The following is a 17733-nucleotide window of genomic DNA, read 5'->3' as shown; positions in this document are numbered from 1 at the left end:
CGGTAAGAACCTTGTCGGCCGTTGAATGGGCGGAGGACGGGTAGGGTCGAGCTCGTATGACAGCGCCCGTGCTCTGGAGCGAGCCTCGAATGGCACCGTCGCGTCCTGGGGAGCGGCCCTCACCGCACATCGTCTCTCGCACACTCACAGTCAGCAGCCCGCGCCGGCGAGTAATACTCATCAACCTCTGTCAGGAGCCCGCACACGCCAGCAGCACGGCCGGTATCCGCCGACACGGGTCGCGCGGTGAGCGACGGCTTCAGCTCGCGGCGGCCACTCGCTCCTACAGCACCACCGCACGCGGCGATGGATGCGCGACGGCGCAGGTGCCTACGCATCTGTCCACACGCATTCGTCCACGCACACCCATCACCAGGCGAAGGAGCGCACGCGAGGCGAAGGGGGTCTCGCGGGCGTGTCGCCGACGGCGTCGCCAGCCCGCCACGCCGTGTGCAAGTGATGCCCTCTTGGGCTGACAGGCCGGGGGAGCAGGAAGCGAGGAGCGCCCCTAGCCGCAACCTGATCTGCAGGAACCAGCAGCAGACCCTGCTCGGCAGGTCCTGCTGCCACCACTCCTGTCCCTTGGTCGCTGCTACGGTAGAATGGCAGAATGCAACGAGGGGTGCCCACTATCCACGCCCGATGAGTGGCGTGCTGGCGCCTGCTCAGCCTTTCCTCGCCTCTTCTCGCGGACCGCCGTTGCTGTTCGCGGGATCTGGGCGGCAGCGTCATCAGTACGCCCAGCCGTCCGTCAGCAAGCTGCCACCTCGTCCGGCGAGTCCGTCGTGCGTACGCTCAGGGCAGCAACAGTGCTGTGACCACCCGCCAACCTCCCACGCGGTGATAGCAGATAATTTCTGAAGCCTGCACGCGGTCACGGCGGTATGGCGTTCGCCAAAAGCCGTGCTAGCTTCCTTAGGCCGGGCGATTTGCGGGGGGCGACGGCTCCAAGTGGGCAGGGTCGGTTATTTTTGGCTTCGCGCGACTCGAACCACTTGGGAATATTGGCCGTTCAGCTCCAGCAGCGTGTGCGCAGCTTTGGGACCGACTGCGATGGTAGGATAGGGCAAGCGCATACCGAGAGTCGCCGGCCGGCTCTTGTGGGCCAGCCTCGGCATCGTTCTTCTTTCATTGCTCGTGGAAAGACGCGTTACAAAGTCAGTCCCACGGCATTCCAAACCAGGCATCACAAGCGCTGCCCTCTTTTCAACGGTCGTCAACACTGTCCGGGATCAGAAATCCTACGTGCCGATTGAGTCTTCTCTAGCCGCGCGCCGGTACCACATTGAGTGCCCGATACTGGACGCCTGCGCACATTTCTCGAAGCGATCCACGCCCCGTGATCCCCGCCGCAATGCATCTGTCCAGCTGCTCGAAATAAAGCACTTCTTTTCGTCATTTGCCTGCACCCACGCCACTGATTGCCACACACAGATGCAACCCACCAGTGGCGCCGCTGTCTCAAACTGCAATCAGCGTGTATCATGGTCCCAGCATGCAATTTCTCTCATGTGTCTGATCGACCGCTTGGCCTCAATAATTTGTTATGGTCCTGTGGACGGACAAAACGTTGTCGGGCGTTCCGTCGCGGCATGACGCATTTCCCGTGGGATTGCGACAGGGAAGGCTTAGTGCCCGCACCTCGTGGAACCGGGAAGCTTAAATCTATAATAAAACCAGACTTCAAAGCGCACCGCGAGCTTGAGCAAGGGAAACCGGATGCTGCGGCACAGACCTACTGTCTGCTCCGACATTCTTCATGCTGATATAATAGTCGACAAACCGCCTCGCACCCTGTGCACTAACGATCTACCCTTGATAGCCTTTAAGCTCGCTTAGGCAGAGAGCCGTCGAACAACCTACCATACTAGCCGCGCTCTACTGTCTTTACAGCAACGGCGCCGAGTGTAAAAGATCATCGGGGGGCCCTTCCGACCTGTGCACGGTTAACCAAATTCTAATTTGAGGTTCTGCAATGATGCTCCAATCCACAGTCCAGGCTACTCTTACCGATCGCAATGCTTTCTTCGGTTGTGTTGCCTTTTGGATGCAGCAGAACTTTCAAGCACTATCGTAAGTGAATGGTGATCGAAGATGGTGAAACCGGCGATAGATGACGATCTGCCTCATTCCATGCGCTTTCGCAGCAACACGGAATCACTCTCGATGGACCCTCAGTATGCAGGAGCCAAAGTAACGAATCCAATACACTGCCAAACTTCTCGTACACTGCACTAGGCCTTCCCGCAAAAAATCGTTTTTGGTTGATCCAGAAGGGATGATAGCACAGGAGTTTTCTGGAGAGGCAGTGGGGTTGGAACACACATTCTTTCTGAACCTCGCCCCAATCTGACGCCATTCTCCAACCTCCGGAGATGTTCACTCAAGCGCAGAAGCCTCTCCTCAACCCCTACCAAAGTTGACGTGCTACCATCTCCTCCAGCGTGTTCAAACTGATTTTTACGCGCGAAACATAATGAGACTGCAATGCCACACGTTGTCTCGGGGAAGCAGTGGGGGCACCTTGAATTGGTGAGTGCCCATATTGACTTTGGCTCGTCCATTCTCACGCAAGCCACACAGACAACCCCCACATTATAGTGCATTGCTGCCGCGTTGAACCCTTCGATTTGCCAGATTTTGATGCGAATTCCCAGAACCATTATTGGCTTTCTTCGGCTGGATACGAGTCTGCCGTTGATCGCAAGCCGGCGCTTGTGGCTATGGCGTCAGAAGCCTCACATCACCGCCAAATCAACCCTAAGTTCTTGAAAAGCCAGTCGAGATTCACCTTTGAACCATCTTATCAATTTCACAAATCTTCTCGAACACGAGAAAAAGCATACCGCCAACCTAAACGCCTCCATGTGATCACATCCGACTTCCGGCCATCCCCCCTCCTCCGGAAACGGATTTGCCTTTGGCCTTGAGAGCACAAAGCCGCGTGTACGTCCGAACCTTCAATGCCCCATTCGCCTTGAGTTGCACCTACCGGTCAAAGGAACCCCAGGGCTCTGTGACTTTCCGTTTGGCATTAGTCCTGGCATTAGTCCTGTCGAAGAAGGATCCGCATCACGGCAACGAGAATAGCAGTCCAGGCCGCGCTGAACTCTGCATCGGAAGGGAGCGGGCTGCGCTCCGTGCCTGCTGATCCGGTTGGACCCAAGAGCTGTCCTGGGATGCTAATCGCGGGTAGTTAGGAGGCATGGTCACATGGCAATCTTGCTTCATCTCGGAACGCCTTCTGATCGTGGCGTGATTGGGCTGCAACATTGCCAGAGCGACGATGCCATTGCCACGAACTCACACTCTGTCACGGTGGCGGCACCTCATGGGTAAATGACTGTAGGACGGGGCTTATCCTCGCTAAAATTCCAGGAGCGACTGAGCAACTGGTCGCCGACGGGTTGGGTGACTGGAGCGGCGTCAGACTTTCTGCTGCTACTGTTCTTCCAGTTTCGAGTGCGCCTCTTCGCGCCACTCATTCCCAGAAACCAGACGGAGAAGACGCGGGGTCAAATGAAGGTCTACAACGCACAGCAACCAGATCTCGCATTGTGCTTTATCCGCGAATAGTGCAGCGCGTTGAGGGCTGACAATGTTCTCTGTGTTTCGCAAAAGAGTGTTGACGGTGATCTGTCGAGGCCCGGCCTCAGAACCGAGATCAATGAATTATGATTTTATCTGACACACGCTAATGATGTTGTGATCATGACCGGCAAATAGGTTGACCGAGTGCAAGAGACCGTCGACAAAGCAATCCCGCTGATACGGCAAAAAGGCGCTCTGAAAATGTCTGGGCAACTTTCCGAGGGTTGTCGGCAATCGAGTATTGCTACGTATCAAGTTCCTGCAAACCCTCTAGACATTTGTTCCAAAGCCGCGCACCTAACGATTCACATTGTGTGCTGCAAAACGCCGGCTGGGCATCACGGCGCTGGGAAACCTGGACTGTCAGTCTTACACCCAGTCCGAAGACGCCATCGAGGACTTGCTTGTGGCTCGTCTCAACCGCCGACTGGCACAATCGTGAACCGTCTGAGGTGACGCCAACATCCATGCAAAATGAGTGAACTAATCTTCCTCAATTGAGCAAGAAGTCACATGCATCTCACGCGCATGTGATGCCAGAAAGCAACTCTCGCAAGTGAAAGAACCGCGCCCACTCATTGCCTCGTGTCATGTGAAAGCATTCATGTGCACGCACGGAAGCCCCTGTGGCAACCGGCACTTGTTCACTTGCACTCACTTGCCTCACTCACACAACAACCACAAAATCTGCACCTCCCGGCAACCCACTACCTCTACAACCACCTCAGCACCTACCGCTGGGTTTTCTGCCCTCCCTAGTGTCATCAAGTGACGAAGCGTTCACGTCCGTTGCTGGACCGTCGGCATCATGAAGCGGAAGACTGGAGAACTGATGAGCTCATCCAAGGAAGTGAGCGAAAGGGAGGAAACCACTCCCTACATGCGCCGCAACGACATGAACGCCCTGGAAGACAACTCAAGGAAGATCATCATGCTCAAGAATTCGAGCTCGGGTGATCTCGTTGCCCGTGGGACTCCCTAACCGATGAGCTACCCGACCTGGACCCCAGAGCATACCAACAAACTGAAGATCACGTACGACACGAACGGGAAGCCCGACCTTGGAGAGGTCGAAACTCCTCTTTATGATGCGATTCACTACTTCGACACACCTCAAACGTACCTAGAGCCACCCTGGAACTGCCACCTCTGAGATAGATGCGTTGCGGAATGCTACCTGCTAGTCGCATGGGACTTTGAAATACCCGAGAACTTGGGTAAAAAGCGGCCCCACGTTTTTGATACCAAGGGAGCAGTCTGGCCCCACGGCCTTCCACAAGGGGAGCCTGCTACCGTCCTCAAGGGCAAAGACCGTCAATATCTGACATGCCACGTCAACCGCGTCCTCATGGGCGGTGGGGAATATGCCCACCGCCGCGAGTCGGGCAATGCCACCTACCTTCTCCCTGTGCCCGTGGTCCCCGTCACCGACTGGGAAGGCGTGGCCCAAGGTAAGGGTAAAGGCAAGGCCAGGCGCAAAGGAGAGGTACGGTATTGTAGCACGACCTGGTTAATCGCCAACAGAAGCCCTGCGAGCATGCTCGGCTGCGTCTTGGAAGATCATGCAAAGGGTTTCTATACAACCCGAAGAAACATGAGTTCCCAGCTCAGCTTGATCCGTTCCGCCTGGCCCCCGCCGTCACATCCGCAATTTCCAGGTTGGCAAAGGAGAAATACTCCCCCGGTGTCATGGACGCCGATGCCTACATCAAACGCTGCTTCCGGAAACACCCGCAACTGGTCTGTTCCTCTGATGCATTGCAGATGAACTTCTACAACCTCAAGCTATCTGACAGGGCGCCCGATTACCTCGTCATGTCCACTCATGTACTCAAGCAACGCTGGATCACGATGGCCCGCAAGAACATCATGCCCTCCTTGTTTGCCCCCGGCTACTCCGACGCAGCCCTGATCAGCACTGTTCGGGACGTTGTGGCAGACTCAACTCTCACTACAGCGGAGATGATCTCTCATAGCCAGCACCTTGGGCACACCGCTCAGGAGCTGCTTCGCCATTCCTCGAATGCCATGACCATCTCCCACCAGCATCAGGTCCGGATGCTTCCCCTGCAAGACGTGGTCCGGGTCGCTGCGAAAGATGACCGCATCGACCAAATTGCCGCCTAGTTCGACGAAACTACCCTCACCGGGGAGAAATTCATCGCTTGTAGGAAGGAGATGAAACCCGCGCCTCCAGTCACGGGCCACAACTACCTGAGGCGCAACACCGGAGAACACAAGCTCACCGGTCTGGGTTTCAATGCCGAGACAAAGGCTGAGCAGGAGTCGACCCCGACCCCAGGCGCAGCTCATGCCGATCCAGAAGAGGCCTCTGATGAGGAGGAAGTGGAGAATGATGATGATGTGGAAATGTTCCACACATGAGCGATTTCGTGACTCTATGAAGCTGGGGCCCACAGGCCCCCTTTCCAGACTTGTTCGGGTTAACAGTAAGCTCTCACGCGCGGGAAATTGATTTTTATGACATTAGAGGAGATAGTAGTACCGTATCCTCATAATTCTCCCTCTGAGATACTTGACAAGATTATTGACGCTCTCTCTCTCTTTCGCAAGATCGACATCTAATGGTTCAAAAGCGAGGGTGGTACCGTATTTTGTAGTGTCATTCTTGAGACACGCGGAAATGGAAGAAGTCCGCACATCATACGTATAGAACCATCATTCATCGTGAAAAGAGTGAATAACAGGCCTCCGCCGACCAAACCTCAGGTGCCCGCCCTCCCAACATCCTTCACTCCACTCCACTTCCATCTCCCCACAAACTCAACAAACACCATGCGTCTTCCCATGCTTCCCACTAAGACTGTGCGTCTCATCCGCAAAATGCGTATTCATCCCCTGCGTCCTGCCCGTCCTGCTCCCATGACCCCTCATGTGGTCAACATAGCTCTTCAGCATCCTCTTCTCGTCCAGCTTCGCCAGCTCGCCCAGCGCAAGCTTCAAATCCCCAATCAGCGCGTCGCACCTCGACCTTGAAAAATCCTCCCTCACGACCACCCGCATCATCTTCAGCTCCCCGCTGTGCGGCGCCATCGTGTACGCGGGCACGACCCAGCCGCGCTCGCGCAGCTGGTGGGCGATGGCGAACTCGTCGAAGCCGTGCTTGCGCGCGGGGTCGAGGCGGAAAGCGACGAGCGGGAGGCCGGCGCCGCGGGTTTTGGACATGAGCAGGAATCCCATGGTCTGCACGGCAGCCGCGAGGTAGTCGGCGGTGCGGGTGAGGTTGAGCATGATGCTGCGGTAGCCGGTTTTGCCGAGCCGGATCAGCTGGTAGTACTGCCCGATGACCTGGCTAGCGCCGCGGGAGAAGTTCAGCGTGAAGGAGGCTTGGTCGGCGCCGAGGTAGTTGATGTTGAAGATTAGTTCTGGGGAGAGGATTGTTAGTTTCGGGATTGATGGGGTTTTGAGTGAGTACTTTTTACCTTTCGGGAGGAACTCGGGATCACGCCACACGACCCAGCCGACGCCGGGGTAGACGAGGCCGTATTTGTGGCCGGAGACGTTGATTGAGACGACCTTCTCGAGGCGGAAGTCCCAGACGAGGTTGGGGTTGACGAAAGGTGCTACGAAACCACCAGAAGCAGCGTCAACGTGGATCGGACAATCGATGCCCTTCTTGACCAGCAGGTCGTTGATGGCCTTGGTGTCCTCGTACTCGCCAGTGTAGGTGGTGCCGAGGATTGAGCAAATGCCAATGGTGTTCTCGTCGATGAGGTTGACGGCCTCCTCAGGATCGATCACGTAGCGGTCGGGAGTGCAGTAGACAAACTTTTCCTCTACATCGAAATACCTCGCAGCCTTCTCCCAGCACACCTGCACGGCAGAGTTCATGATGATGTTCGGGCGGCTGAAATCCTTGCCCTCAGCCTTGCGCTTGTTGACCCAGCGTTTCTTCATGGCGAGAGTGGCGAGCATGATGGCTTCGGAGGAGCCGATGGTGGACGTGCCCATAGCATTCGAGTTCTCATCGTGCGAGGGGACGTTGAAGAGGCGAGCGATCATGCTGACGCAGCGGTTTTGAATGTCGGCGCTGACGGGATATTCTTCGTAGTCGATGAAGTTCTTGCTGAAGGCGTCGACCATGAGCTTCTCGGCTTCGTCTTCCATGTAGGTAGTGACGAAAGAGGCGAGGCTGTGGGTTGTCAATATCGCTTAGCTTTGAATGTGCTAGATCGCCAGACAACTAACTTCAGTGTGGGCGTTCCATCCAAAGTGAGGTCGTCTTTGATCATTCTGTACGCCACATCGCGAGGCATCTCTTTCTCTGGTATCTCGTGCCTTGGGAGGTCCTGAGCAGCGAAGCTAGAGCCATAGACGTTGGCAGTGAATTCATCTTGGCCAGGGACTCCAATGTCAAGGTCCTCAATCTTAGGCAGATCTTTGTTGTGCTCGGACAAGTCGCGATCGGTCTTGACGCGAGCGAGGTGGACCATGGTTGTAGATAGCGGTAGGTGACAGTACGATTCGAGGTAGGAATTTAGAACTGAGGTGTTTCGTGGTGTGAGCGGGGAAAACGGACTGAGGAGGAGGTAAGAAAGAAAGCAAGGTCAGGCGCGGTGAATGCAGGTGGTGAGTGCTGGAGCTCGCCTGATCAATTGATGAGCTTCCTCACATGCAGGCACGAGCTATGACGGGTGGCTGCTTCCTAACTAGCTACTCACCAGCTCTACGCCACCGCCGCGTGTGCACCGCACCACCTCCCTAGTAGTATCAGCATTACGCGCCATCATCAGGCCAGGCAAACGGCAGCGCGCCGACAACACGTGAGGCCATTGGCGCCGACAGGCCGCGGGGCTGTGTCGAGGGGTGTTAGGGTGTTTACGGGACGGCGCACGGCATTGTTGACGGCAGCCAGCACTGCATGCGTGCGCGTGTGCGTGTGCGTCTTTGGAGGTGAGTCCTGTAAGCAAGCAGGTTTGGCCCCTCTGCGGGGCCTTCACGTTAGCTGCTTCCCACCTCGTTCCCACATCGTCTAGCCCTTGGAGGTCCTGGTCGCCTTGTCGCCATCAAGCAAAAGCTTGTCTTCCAACAGTCTCCACTGCTCTGCCCTTGCATCCGCGGCACATCTCCATTGAGCGGTGAGCTGGCCTGGATGCTTTGCCGTCTTCCCTAGCGCTCCGTCATAACGCCGTGCTCCTCACCCTTGAGGCAGCTAACAAGAGATACACGGTGTGGATGCCACTCTTGCACTGCATTACATGGTCGTCAGGTAAGGTAGGCGTATCAAGAGTCGACACATCAACGCTGCAAGACAGGCGACATGCGCGAGATGAGGGGCGGTCACGTGCACGGTCCCTTTGCCGCGGCTGCTCCAACCTCGGCTCGACCCAAAGCTGTGCGGACACGGCTATCCATTGGCATGGAGTCTCGGACACCGTCTTGGGGTGGTTGATCTCACAACGCTGCAACATCTCAAAGCAACCATGGAGCAGCAAGAGCTAGAGCCCTGGCGTGACATTGCCGCCCGCAAAAAGGCCGAGCAGCTTGACCGCATCCCCGAAGCATGGCGTCTCCCAGACTCCACCGATCTCGATAAAAGCAACATCCTACAGATCCCTCGCCAGAGCGGTAGCCTCTCAGATATTGAGCTTCAGATTACCGAGGAATATGATGCCTCCGAGCTGGTTGATGAATTGGCCAACGGTAATCTCACCAGCGAGGCTGTGGCAACTGCGTTCTGTAAACGTGCCGCCATCGCTCAGCAGCTCACGAACTGTCTGACCGAGATTCTCTTTGACGATGCAATTGCTCGTGCAAAAGAGCTCGACGCCCACTTCGACCGTACTGGAAAGCCTTTCGGCCCACTCCATGGCCTGCCCATCTCACTCAAGGACACCTTCCAAATTAAGGGGTACGATGCATCCCTCGGTGTGGCAGCCTTGTGCTTCAAACCCAGCACTACCAACTCCGCTCTCGTTGAGCATCTACTCTCGATGGGAGCAATATTATATTGCAAGACCAACATCCCACAAACCATGATGGCATTAGATAGCCACAACAACATCTTCGGCCGTGTTCGGAATCCTGCTCACAAGGACCTTACACCTGGCGGTAGCTCCGGAGGAGAAGGAGCTCTCATATGTCTTCATGGAAGCCCTCTAGGTATTGGCACTGATGTTGGAGGGAGCATCCGCGTGCCGGCACTTTGCAATGGTCTCTACGGCATCAAGCCTTCGCATGGCCGTGTACCATACGCCGGGCAGCAGGGCGGTCTCCCCGCTGGCAGTAGCAAACTCGGCATTGAAGTCACTGCAGGTCCGATTGCCCACAGTATTCGAGACTGCGAGATGCTGCTGCGTGTTGTCGGTGAAAATCAACCCTGGCTCTTCGACCCAGACGTCATCCCTCAAGCCTGGGATCAGCAGTCCTCAGTCCACAACCAACTCACCTCCCCGAGGAGAAAACACCAACACCCACTTCGCATCGGCATCGTCCGCACAGACGGCCACGTAACTCCCCTTCCCCCAGTCCAACGCATGCTCGACGAAGTAGCCAAAGTCCTCCGGCTGCAACCCTCCACTCACCTCACCTCAATCGAAGTCGTCGAACTCGACCTCTCCTCCCTCCTCAACAAATGCATCAAAACCTCGAACGGCCTCTTCAGCATCGACGGCACAAACACCTGGTTCGACCTGCTCGAAGCGCAATCCGAGCCCCTCTCTCCTTGGCTAAAAGACCGCATCCGGCGCCGCGAGCCCAAGACCGCCGCCGAAATCACCAAACTGCAAGGCCAGAAGCTCGACCTGCAGACCCGCTCACTGGACATCTGGCGCGAAAGTGGTGGCTTCTGGGTCGCCGATCCGTCTTCCAGCACCACTCTGTCGTCGAGAAAGCAATCCATCGACCGCGAAATCGACGTCTTCATCTGCCCTGCGGCCCCTCACCCGATCCCTCCTACGGACCGCTGGAACGACGTGAATTACACGGCAGCCTTCAACCTGCTCGACCTGCCGGCGGGCATCATCCCCGTGCGGTCCGTGTCGGCGGAAGATCTGGCGTGCGAGATCGGAAGCAGCGAGCCGCTGAACGGGTGGGACAAGATCAATCGGGGGCTGTGGGGAGAAGAGGAGAGGAAGCTGTACAAGGGGAGTGTGTTGAGCGTGCAGGTCGTTGCGCCGAAGTTGCAGGAGAGGAGGCTCGTGGAAGCCATGGCGGTTATTGACGAGGCGCTTAAGAGGGGGAAGAGGAAGGGGGCGAAGGGGAGTAAGTTGTAGATAGGTTGAGGGAGGGGCTGTGGAAATTTTGTAGATGGGAGTACTGCTTCCGTATATGTGTGAAAACTCCAAGAATGTGCATTGTTTTCTGACCTGTTCTGTGATCAAAACCGTCTTTGAAATCGTGATGGTATTCTCAAAAGTCGATCTCAGCGGGGCTTTGCCGCGGGGTCTTGGGATGGAGATTCGCAACGCCAATCGACAACGTTCCGTCGCCGTGTCAGTTACGTGATTCACAAGCTTCCAGTTTTTGACAGTTTGGAAGCTGTGCCCCTCAATAAACGTTCCCCTGTCGGACCTGGTAATTCTAAGCTCCCAGAAGACGACTACTGGACAACCCCTCATAATGCCGTCTTTCACAGCCAACGACGGCGTAACTCTCCACTACTCGACCTTCGGCTCGGAATCAAACCCTCCCTTGATCCTCGTACGCACACCCCTCCTCTATCCGAACCACGAGCTGACACCTCCAACAGCTCCACGGCTTCACAGGCTCAGGCGAAGTCTTCAAGCGCAACACCCCCGCCCTCTCACAACGCCACTTCGTCCTCGTGCCCGACCTTCGCGGCCACGGAGCCTCCGACAAGCCCAAAGCCGGCTACCATGTGGCCAGACTGGCGATGGACCTGAAGAACCTCATCGACCACATGCGTCTCGAAGAACGCGGCTCCTCGGGCGTGGTCGACGCCATCGGCGCAAGTCTGGGCGCTGCGATTCTCTGGTAGGTACTCAAGATCCACCCACAGACACCCACAAGACGAAACCCACTCAAGTGAGCAGATCACTAATCGCATCTCAAACACAGGTCCTACGCCGAACTCTTCACGCCCCGAATCTTCGCCCACCTAATCTTCGTCGACCAAGCGCCCCTGCAAAACTACCTCTCAGACTGGGGCCCCGCCTTCGGCAACCGCGGCATGAACGACGCCGCCGCTCTCGCCTCCTTCCAACAAACCCTCGCCACCGACGCCGCCGCCGCGCACCGCGGGACGATCGCCTCCTGCTTGGGGTACAGATCGCACCCCGTGGCGGGCGACCCGGGGCCGGAGTCGGAAGAGTGGAAAGCGGACGAGGCGTTCTTTCTTGGCGAGGCGCTGAAGGGCGATGCGTGGTGGTATGGGAAGCTGATGGCGGATCATACGGCGAATGATTGGAGGAGTTCGATTCGGTTTAACTTTGGGGGTAAGAGCGGTAGTAAGGTGAAAGTGTTGGTTGTGGCGAGCGAGAGGAGCGGGTGTTTTCCGGCTGAGGGGCCGATGCATGTTGTTGAGCTTGTCAATGGGGGTCAGGGAGGGAGCAGGGCGAAGGGGGTGGTTGTGGGCTGGGGTGGGCATTGGTGTTATTGGGAGAAGCCGGAAGAGTTCCATCGGTTGGTGGAGGGGTTTTTGGGGGAGTGAAGTCGGGGGTTGCTCGGGGTTGGGTGTCACTGGCGTTGCCTACAGTATCTGCTTCTCAGTATCGACAGGTGCAGTCATTACGAGACGTCCGATCCTGGTATCTGATCGATGATCGGTGGGAAGTGAATCTCGGCTTTGCGACGCGTGTGCTTCATCCGTTCACTTTCGCCCCCGGCAACACATGCGTGTGCTCTTACTCCGTACACTAGTATCATCGTCAGTGAACAATTTGGATCAATCTCCCGAAGTATCTTGCATGCATGTTGCTGCCTCCATCAGTAGGTTAGCGCCGCCCTCAGAAGCTTGTCCTGACTCGATTCCACATATCGCCCCCATGCCCCCTCTTCTGATTATCCTCGTCCAACTGGCAAAAGAACAGCCACGTAGGACAAAACGAAAGGTCTTACCCGGAATCGAACCGGGGTTGCCGGAAGTCAGGTATGCTCGCTCATGAGGAGGAGGGTATAATCAGAATCCGAAGTGCTAACCGCTACATTATAAAACCAATGTCGAAATCGTCGATTTCCGAACCTCCCGATCAGCTTGCCGTATGTAAACCTCACAAAGTGAGAGTCGGCTCGCGTTGTTATCGATCCTGGTCTGTCACAGACTTATTGAACCTAATAAGCAGCTCTCTGACTGTTGAAGTTCTGAAGGATTACCTCCCACTGGAGGTACAGCGAAGCTCTCGACACCTCATCGTCTCTGCCCAGAATGTAATCGAGGTTTATGGGAAAAGCGATGATACGGGCTTCCCGGAGAACATTACCAAGTTCTGAATCTACACCACGATTCAAAAAGTTATACCAGTTAGCCGTTATTTGTATTCTCCCTTTTTACGTGGTTCTGCTCGCGGGCATCGTACATAGAGTGGTCGACATAAGGCTTGGAAAATTAGGGTTAGGGTTGAATTAAGCTTATCTGCACTCAATCGCGCAGCAACCTCCGCACGTCACGTCCGCATCTTGTCACTACATACGCCTAATGTACAGGCTGAGAGACGAAATCGAGGACTCGTGGTTAATGGGAATTTCGCGGGTTTCCGGCCTATGTAGCGCTACACGTTCTCGTCTGCAACCCCCAACATATCGGAGAATGTGAGGTGCGGTCATCGCGCGCGTCGTTTCAAAATCACATCTTCCCCCGAGAGTTAGACAAGACCTGGATATGCAGAGGTTGTTGTTTCTCCGAGTGATCAGAATGATGCAGGGTACTACCGTCGCCTCCCACCGTTTTCAAATCAGTTTCAAACGAGAGAGTCCCGTATTTCGAAAAGCTTCGAAAGACCCCAGAATCGGGAAAGTGAGATGTCAAAAACGAGAATAATAGCTGCCTTTGCATATAACTAGCGATAGATAGATCTCAGACCTGTCGTGGTCCCTTCTCTACGCTCTCCTAGAGTCTGGTTCAAAATGTGGTGCTACCATCAGCACCATCGTTCAATCATCGCGCGGACCCAAGGAGATAGCCTGTAGAGCCACTGCTAGTTATGCATTCACGTAGCACATCAGCTCATGGTTCATTATAAGATTTGTCAATGTATCTTCACTACCTAAAAAGTCAGAGCTCGCTTTTGCAAAGCTTCGCCCGTCGAGCTTTCAAAAATGGCGCATGTGAGGCTTATGTTGTCACCATAAACACGCAAAAAGCTGGCGAGCACCATGGGACTCGAACCCACAGCCTTCAGTGATTGGCAATTGATGTTATACCGAAAACTGACGCGCTACCATTGCGCCAAGCACCCCAAGCGCTATGGGTATAACCCCTCTTGAAAACTCATATTTCTTTGTGTTATTAGTGACTAAGCGCGCTATCAATGGGCGTTTGCACAACTTCGTTTGAAGTCGTTCACTTCTGGTTATGAAACCTCACTCTCCGTTCTTATTTCTCACACCTCTAACAAATTTCTCACACCTTTAATAACTCTATTCAGACCTCACGGGCGACTCTATCAAACATCACTAAATCAGACTTTACACAATCTCGGTCGACTGTTATCACCCTCTAAGCCTCGACCTGGTTGCGTCATTCGTAATGGCCCCTCCATCGCCGAGACCTACCAACCCTAACGTGCCCGACGACCCTGGCTTCTGGGATCAGAGACAACACGAGCTTGAACAGATGGCCGAGAAGCTGGAGGAGCGCGTCGTGGTCCTAGAGAGTGATAAGAAACCTGCCCAAAACCTCTGTCGGACCCTTCCACCCAATCCCCGGATGAACACTAACCCGGCCCCCATCCGCCACCACCATCCCTTCTGGATCCGCGCCGAAGACGGCGAACAGCCCTAACCTACACACCCCAATACACGTATACATAGACGACACTCCGTCCCATAGCAATCCCACCCCCCTCCCCCGTCCCCATCCACAGCAAAAATGTCCCCCCCAAAAGGCCCCTACACCCTCCTAACCGTAAACAACGCGCCCGAGCGCGCGACCCGGCTCGTAAGCCGCGTGGTCGAAACGGTCAAAGAGCAGTACACGATCCGGCACGTCGCGAACGCCGAGAGTGCGTCTCCCACCCACCCATCGAGTCCCTCTCCCATCGTGGGCAACATCGCTGAAACCGAACCCCGCGCACAGGTCCCGAAGCAGCGCCCGCTCTCCTAGAGCAACACAAGCCGGACATCGTCGTGCGTGCTCCCTTCTCCTTTCCCTTCCTTTCCCCAAACCATCCAGACTCGCCGATCTGACGAACGATGGCTGGCATCGCAGTTCACAGCCTCGATGTGGAGTCCCTCGCAAAGCGCGTCCGTGATGTCTGCCGCGCGCGCGATCAACCCGGCCGTCAAAACGCTAGCTCTCCCTCAAGGTCTGCAAGTCGAGAGGGGCCCGGACGCGGTGGTGGAGTTTATCGTTGGGGAGTTGCCGGGGTTGATTGAGGGATAGGTGTTCATCATCTCGCTGTTGAGACTGTACGAGGGGATAGTTGGAGATCGTGATCATTTCTATGATTTTTCCATGTCATAACGCTAAAAACAAAACTCTCAATCGGGTATCTATCCACACCATGCAAGCGCAACGCAATGCAATGCTTCCACGCCATCTACTCTCTAGAATCCCAATAAAAGTCCAACCCATCCCTCTCCTCGACCTTCGCGATCGCCTCGCGCAGATCACTGCCCATGGCATCCGGCCCACTGCCCAGGACCTGAATGTAGCCTCCGCGCTTGTTGGCGCGCTCCATGAAAGACGTCACGACGGCCGGCATGGTCGGATGATGACTGCCCAGCAACTGAACGGAAAAGCGATCCTGGTCGATAGCGAGAAGCTCCTGCAGTGTGGCGCGGTTGGAAGTCTCTGACGAGCGAGACGAGACCTGCGTAGTCGGTCCCTTCTCGGGATCGCTGTCCTTCACGAACTGCTTGCTGGGCCTGTTGCAGCAGAAGGGGATGTGAGGTTGGTCCTCGCGGGTGACGAAGATGCTGATGCGGAGGCCGGGGTTCTTCTCGAGCATCTCCTTGAACTCGACGAATTCCTTGTTGAGCCAGAGGAGGTCCTGGGCGCGGCGGATGACCCAGACGAAGTCAACGGTGGCTTGAGGGACGATCATTTGGCGGAGGGAGGCGATGACGATGGGCATGGTGAAGGTCACGCCGGTGCCGCCGGCGACGGCGAGGACGTTGTCGGTGGTGTGCTTGGGGTAACCGGGTCCGTAGGGTCCGGTTATGATGACGGGTACGTCGGTCTGACCGGCGAGAGCGGCGAGCTGGGCGGTCTGGCCTTTACGAGCGCGGAGGAGGTAGGTGTGATGTTGGACCTTGCTAGAGAAGTCGGGCATGGAAGCAACGGTGAAAGGGTGAGACTGCCAGATGCTGAGACTGGGGAAGCACAGGTAGAAATGCTGACCAGGCTCCCAGGCTTCTTGTTCGAAATCAAAGTCCACTCGAACAATGACATCGTCACCCTCGCCAATGATCTGGACTTCCGATATTGCGCGACGGAACCCAACACCCTTGGTGCCACCAAAGTGCAGGTAGCAAGTCCTGACGAAACGAGCTCCCTGGTCGAGGAACATCAAGATGAGACTGGCGACCATCCAGCAGTAAAGTTTATCCCAATGACCCCAGCAAGCACCGATGTAGAGGATCGCGGCAACCCAATGGGTAACCTTGAAGAATTCATATCCAGTCCATCGAATGACAGGTTTCAGACTGAAGACGAACAGGAAGCAGATGATAGCCGTAGCGACGACTCCGAAAATGGCGTACATGTTGGTGAAGAAGATCCTGTAGACAGATGCTGGTTGGTAGAAGTACGCCTCGACGACGGTCCAGCCGATCGTGTGCAGCATGGCCTGGGCGAAGATGATGCGGCCAAGCCATCGGTGTAGGAAGTTGAAGTGTTGGTATGGAATGCCGGTAAGGATGGTCAAGAGGTTTTCGCGGGTTGCCAAGAGAACAGTCAAGGGCGTCAAAGCGTATGCAAGAATACCAACGCGGTCGGACCACCAACCGAGAGGTGTTCGAGTTTTGGACGTGCTGGGATTGTCGTTGTGCCATCGTTTCCAGATGATGCCAGTGAATCTGCAAGTACTGTTAGAATTGTGAATGGTGTGATTCGGGTCGAAGGACGACTTACGAGAAGATCAGGAGATATCCCGACATGATGGCCAAAATTGCAACCTGCAGTCTCGTCGTCCGCCCAAAAAGCGATCTCAATGGAGTGTCTTTCAACAACCACCTCCTCCTCATTCGTCCAAGACGATCACACAAGCCATCAATGACACCTCCAACCTTCTGCGAGGGACCACCCATTCGCCAACCCCGAAGAGCGACCCAAACGACAGCAATCCCAAGCAAGACCCCCCACATGATGAACGAGTATGTCATGGAAACATCGTGCATTTTATAAACACCATCAAGGTACTCGCAAGTAGTTTGGTCAGACTCGCAAGGCAAGACTTCGTTTCCGTAACCCCAATGATACACCATGTAGCCGTTCTCAGGCATCTCCATGGAGCTGTGGCGGGGGTTGAGAGTCGCCATATTGGGCCAGCCAATGCGTGTGGTACCTGAGGTAGTCGAAGAGAAGACGGACGTGAAGACGTGCGTGCGTGACAAAGAATGCAATCCCGAGAGAGTGTAACGAAGCCGCCCCGCGGATGAAGTAGACGTGCAAGCAACAACACCGCCAAGTGCAGTGAGCAAGTTACGGTAACGACCGGCGTCCAGATGCTGAGCGAGAGGCATCGCCCAAGCCGGCCGAGGCTGCCTACTTACGCCTTTGATGCGGGCGTGGGTCGCGCGCGAGACTGAATGAGCAAGTATCCACCGGCTAATGAAAGCCACCGGGATTAGCGAGCGGGCCGCGTTGCGGGACGAGCCGCGGTGATTAGCCGCCGCCGCGTCCGGGCTTGAAACGGTTCGGCGTCGCATGGCAGCGAAGCACGCGAGGCTGATGAGCGAGTCGCACCGCCCGCACGGCCAGTCATGGCCGGTCATGCCCACCCACTCCGCCCTGCCCGTTCGACGTTGATGAACCGCCCCGTCAACCGCCGTTTGGGGCTC

General features: G+C 55.8%; 5 protein-coding genes across 5 annotated transcripts; 3 read left to right on the top strand and 2 right to left on the bottom strand.

The window, feature by feature from the left end:
• Positions 1–6054: 6054 nt before the first annotated feature.
• On the bottom strand, positions 6055–8315 carry WHR41_03674 (uncharacterized protein). Its single transcript, XM_069372280.1, has 3 exons — positions 7801–8315; positions 7035–7744; positions 6055–6977 (listed from the first exon to the last, which is right to left on the bottom strand). The coding sequence occupies exons 1-3, from the start codon at positions 8043–8045 to the stop codon at positions 6376–6378; spliced, it is 1557 nt and encodes a 518-aa protein (XP_069230712.1). The 5' UTR covers positions 8046–8315; the 3' UTR covers positions 6055–6375.
• Positions 8316–9035: 720 nt separating this feature from the next.
• On the top strand, positions 9036–10826 carry WHR41_03673 (uncharacterized protein; the record flags this gene model as incomplete). The annotated part of the gene is made up of 1 exon (XM_069372279.1): positions 9036–10826. The coding sequence occupies one exon, from the start codon at positions 9036–9038 to the stop codon at positions 10824–10826; it is 1791 nt and encodes a 596-aa protein (XP_069230711.1).
• A 245-nt stretch (positions 10827–11071) lies between these two features.
• On the top strand, positions 11072–12223 carry WHR41_03672 (uncharacterized protein; the record flags this gene model as incomplete). Its single annotated transcript, XM_069372278.1, has 3 exons — positions 11072–11253; positions 11303–11547; positions 11632–12223. The coding sequence occupies exons 1-3, from the start codon at positions 11173–11175 to the stop codon at positions 12221–12223; spliced, it is 918 nt and encodes a 305-aa protein (XP_069230710.1). The 5' UTR covers positions 11072–11172.
• A 2352-nt stretch (positions 12224–14575) lies between these two features.
• On the top strand, positions 14576–15268 carry WHR41_03671 (uncharacterized protein). Its single transcript, XM_069372277.1, has 3 exons — positions 14576–14732; positions 14807–14856; positions 14939–15268. The coding sequence occupies exons 1-3, from the start codon at positions 14600–14602 to the stop codon at positions 15110–15112; spliced, it is 357 nt and encodes a 118-aa protein (XP_069230709.1). The 5' UTR covers positions 14576–14599; the 3' UTR covers positions 15113–15268.
• WHR41_03670 (uncharacterized protein) lies at positions 15150–17667 on the bottom strand (the record flags this gene model as incomplete). The annotated part of the gene is made up of 2 exons (XM_069372276.1): positions 15150–16749; positions 16805–17667. The coding sequence occupies 2 exons, from the start codon at positions 17665–17667 to the stop codon at positions 15270–15272; spliced, it is 2343 nt and encodes a 780-aa protein (XP_069230708.1). The 3' UTR covers positions 15150–15269.
• Positions 17668–17733: the final 66 nt, after the last annotated feature.

The sequence above is a fragment of the Cladosporium halotolerans genome (assembly GCF_011745625.1).
Source record: "Cladosporium halotolerans strain TM138-S3 chromosome Unknown Sca9, whole genome shotgun sequence".
NCBI classification, from domain to species: domain Eukaryota; kingdom Fungi; phylum Ascomycota; class Dothideomycetes; order Cladosporiales; family Cladosporiaceae; genus Cladosporium; species Cladosporium halotolerans.
This window is presented reverse-complemented; position numbering and strand designations above follow the sequence as displayed.